This window comes from Poecilia reticulata, linkage group LG7, assembly GCF_000633615.1.
Source record: "Poecilia reticulata strain Guanapo linkage group LG7, Guppy_female_1.0+MT, whole genome shotgun sequence".
In the NCBI taxonomy this organism is placed as follows: domain Eukaryota; kingdom Metazoa; phylum Chordata; class Actinopteri; order Cyprinodontiformes; family Poeciliidae; genus Poecilia; species Poecilia reticulata.
In genome coordinates this window covers 17152027-17155540 of record NC_024337.1, presented here as the reverse complement: position 1 = coordinate 17155540, position 3514 = coordinate 17152027, and the positions used below count along the sequence as shown (strand labels likewise).

The window sequence follows — 3514 nt, the reverse complement described above, 5'->3', positions numbered from 1 at the left end:
GTTCATATTGATTATCCTAGATGACAGAAAAAGGAATAAAGTCTCAAATTTCAAACATTTTTTCTTATCCAGATCTCAAAAATAATCAAACTATCGTCAATACTTTTGTCGGTTAGCTAAATGGTGTTGCGGCCAAAAACCTGACATGTAAAGTTTCATTTTATGCTCCAAGAAAATCATCTAAGTCATTYATTATCATCAGGATTTATGTTGTTTTATTTTAAACTCTGAACATAAGTATAATCTCCTAAACTTAAAAAAAATCCTGTGGGCCTAAATCTGATTTAATGTTTTTATTTTTGTTTGTTTGTTTTTGGTCACACTACTTGTTACATGTTATCTACTGTAATGGTGCATAATCAGGAAGTGGGTCTGTGTCATTTTGTGTTTGACAAACAATTCAGTGTGTTCTAGATGCACGAGGGGATGGGATGCACTGAAATGACACGCTTACCTCGGTCTTTGTATGATGGKGCTGCACTCATGGTGCTGATGTTTTCTTGTGTATTTTTAGCTTTGTCCCTTAGGAGCCTCAGTTTGAACATCACCTCAGTTAATCTGGGTTTCTCAGTAGCGTGTCAACTGTTMAGTTGTTTTAAAGTAACGTAGGAAAAGAAAATGCTAGTTKATTCTCATGTGAAACAATAAATAAATTTGTGGGATTCATCATAAAAGGCGTGGCTTTGTTATTTACYATGAGTTTCTGTTTGCTGTTAAGTCCTAACTGCCAGATTATGACATTTATTGCATAAGTATGAAATTCTCTCTGATGGTTTCACTGTATTTTAACACAAAATTAAGAAAACACGTGACACAATGGGAGATTAACTCTGTAGAATATTGATTTGACAACTGAGCTTACCTCAGTTGTCAAATCAATCAGATTTTTGTTTTTTTCTGAAAAATCTGGATTTTTTATTTTTTTTTCCCCACTAAATGGCTTCTTGGGTTTCCATAGTTCAGTGACGTCAGCACTCTCAAACAAGAATAAAGTCATAATATTATCAAGATAAAGTATTAATTTGATGAGAATACAAAAATTAAAATAAGGAATGTTGAGCATCTTGTGAAGTTAAACTTTAGTTTGGCTTATTCAGTCTATTTTGAAGAAAACCACAGGGACTGATGTGCTGCTCACGTCAGATCCTGTTGACTCCATCTTAGCTTCATTCTCGTAATTTTATCACTTTTTTTTCTGATAAAATTGCATATTTTTCCTGCCAATATCATGACTATATTCTCGTGATTATAATTAAAACTATGGTTCTCATAAATCTGAACCGGAAGTGATCCGCGCCATCTTAGTAGGTAAGCGCAGAACAAGGAATATAAACCACGGCTTCAAGACAAACAAMGTGTCTTGAMAATGTGCGAGAGAAATATATATCAACAAAATGTAATATATGGAAACTTGTTAGACGATGTGGACAAGCTGCCTCCTTTCTCTTACTATGATATAGTTCACTACTTAGTGAACACAAAGTGCTACACCATGGAGGAGTTTCGTCTGAAATCTATGGACGCATACAAGCTCCGTTTCAACTGATTTATAAAGGACGTACGAACTCTTCATGTGAATAACAAGGTTCTGGTGACTGGCGGAGTAAGTACATGTAGAAACACAAAGCTAGGCTAAATGTCCCGTTTTTGCTAGCAGATAAAAGCTACATTAGCTATGCTAATTTTGCTAGTTCATCAGCAAGTACTACAATAATTTATCTTAGTATTACACATACTAATACTAATTGAAAAACTGGAAGAGTTCCGCTTTGGTTGCTAGGTAATGGGGCTGGGCAAAGCTGGGGTTGCTAGGTAACACCACAGTGCCTGCTGAATGCGACTCAAGGTTTTTGAAACTGCTCGTTTTCCACATAGCTAAAAACATTAAATTATTATAAAAAAAAATGGTGGGTAGAGTACTCAAATTGTAATCGAGTAATAGTTGTAATATACTTGTATTGTTCATAAATTAGACAGGAGCGAGGCGAGAGCTAGTTCTAAGTTTGTTGTCATAGCAACTCCATAGCAACTGTCATGGCAGTTACTGTATCTACTAAGATGGCTGTCAGCTACAAAACGTGACGACACATGGAAATTGTACAGAAAATATTTTTCTGTCACTTATTTTTTATATTAGAAAGCAAGAAAAAATATAAATTAAAACAAGAAATTGGATCTGGTGTGAAAAAATCGGAGATTTTATTTTTAACCCATGTCACCTCATCTAGATTTTGTATAAAATGTGCAAAGTTGAACTTTTATTTTTATTACATGAGCACACAGAGTGGGACAACAAAAAGTTACGATTTCTAACTGAACTACTTGCAGTTTCGGTTACTGAGTGCATCATTCATGGCACAGATTATAACTGGAGCAGTTTCACAGCAAAATAATTGTCTCAGATGCCTGCATAAACCCTGGTCCACTCATCTGAAGGCATCTGTGGGAGCCACCATTTTACGCTACAGGACCAGACAGATTAGCGTGAACATTTATTTTATTTTTACATCAGTGTTTTCTTCTTCCCAARTTTTATTTTAATAAAATTGACCAAAAGAAGAGGAAGGAACCGATTGAAAACTGAAAGTTCAGGCATTATGCAGTTCTGCTCAAAATCTCACTGAAAACCTTGGGACATGTAAGTCAATGTAAAACTGACTAAAGTCTAAAATATAATAAATTAACAACTTAATTTCTTAGTCTTACCACAAAAAAAGTGCTAGACTGTTGATTCCACAGCATCCGACAGATGTTAACAAAATCTTACAGCCATTTAAATCTTACATTGGTTTTTAAGTGGAAGTTCAGTTATGATGGTGTAGCTTCCCACGGTTTCTGCACTCTTTGCATCTGAGACGGAGTGGGACTCTGGTTGCTGGGCTGGACGTCCGGCTCCGTCACTCCTGGCACTTCTTTTCCTTCTTGAACCAGCTGCATCACCTCTGCAAAAGAAAGCTGCTTTGTTTCTCCGTCTGCAGAYGTTTCTGTTTCATTTGAGTCTGGATCTGACTGAGCAATCTGGTCCTGCTGGTTGTTACAAGACAGAGAGATCCACCTTTTGTAGCTTTGCTGATCTATTGGTTCCACAAAYCTGAAGACGGACAGGAAAGAGGGATTTAAAAAATAAAAATGACACAGTTAAAGGAGAATTAATCAAAAATAAATACTATTTATGGTTGCTAACATCTAATGTAGCAAAATAAAACATAATAAACATTGTGAATAGMAATAAAAACAAATGTTTGAGATTAATTATGGTTAATTTAGATGTGTAGCTTAGAATCACTGTAATAAAAATAAACAGAAAGATTAAGCATCTCCATAAGCTAATAAACACTGCAGGTGTACTAACAGCTTTAAGGAAAACAAAAGAAGTTAACAAATATGAGGATGGATATGTGTGTAAACACAGCAGAGTTGACCTGTTATAGAAGAACAGCTTCAGTTTTAGCAGCTCGGTTTGCTCTCTGCAGTTTAAAGTCTTCAGGCCGTCGAGAAACCGCTCATCTGCCTC

The 3514-nt window shown here is 35.6% G+C and overlaps 1 protein-coding gene across 1 annotated transcript in view; it reads right to left on the bottom strand.

Moving 5' to 3' along the window:
- Nucleotides 1–2175: 2175 nt before the first annotated feature.
- The window catches only part of LOC103467955 (uncharacterized), a 2136-nt gene continuing 797 nt past the window's right edge, over nucleotides 2176–3514 (bottom strand). Inside the window, exons 2-3 of the mRNA XM_008414715.1 lie at nucleotides 3423–3511; nucleotides 2176–3091 (exon numbers count right to left, since the gene is read on the bottom strand). Of these exons, the coding sequence (XP_008412937.1) occupies nucleotides 2809–3091; nucleotides 3423–3511 (372 nt within the window). The 3' untranslated portion in view covers nucleotides 2176–2808. The remainder of the gene's footprint in view (nucleotides 3092–3422; nucleotides 3512–3514) is intronic.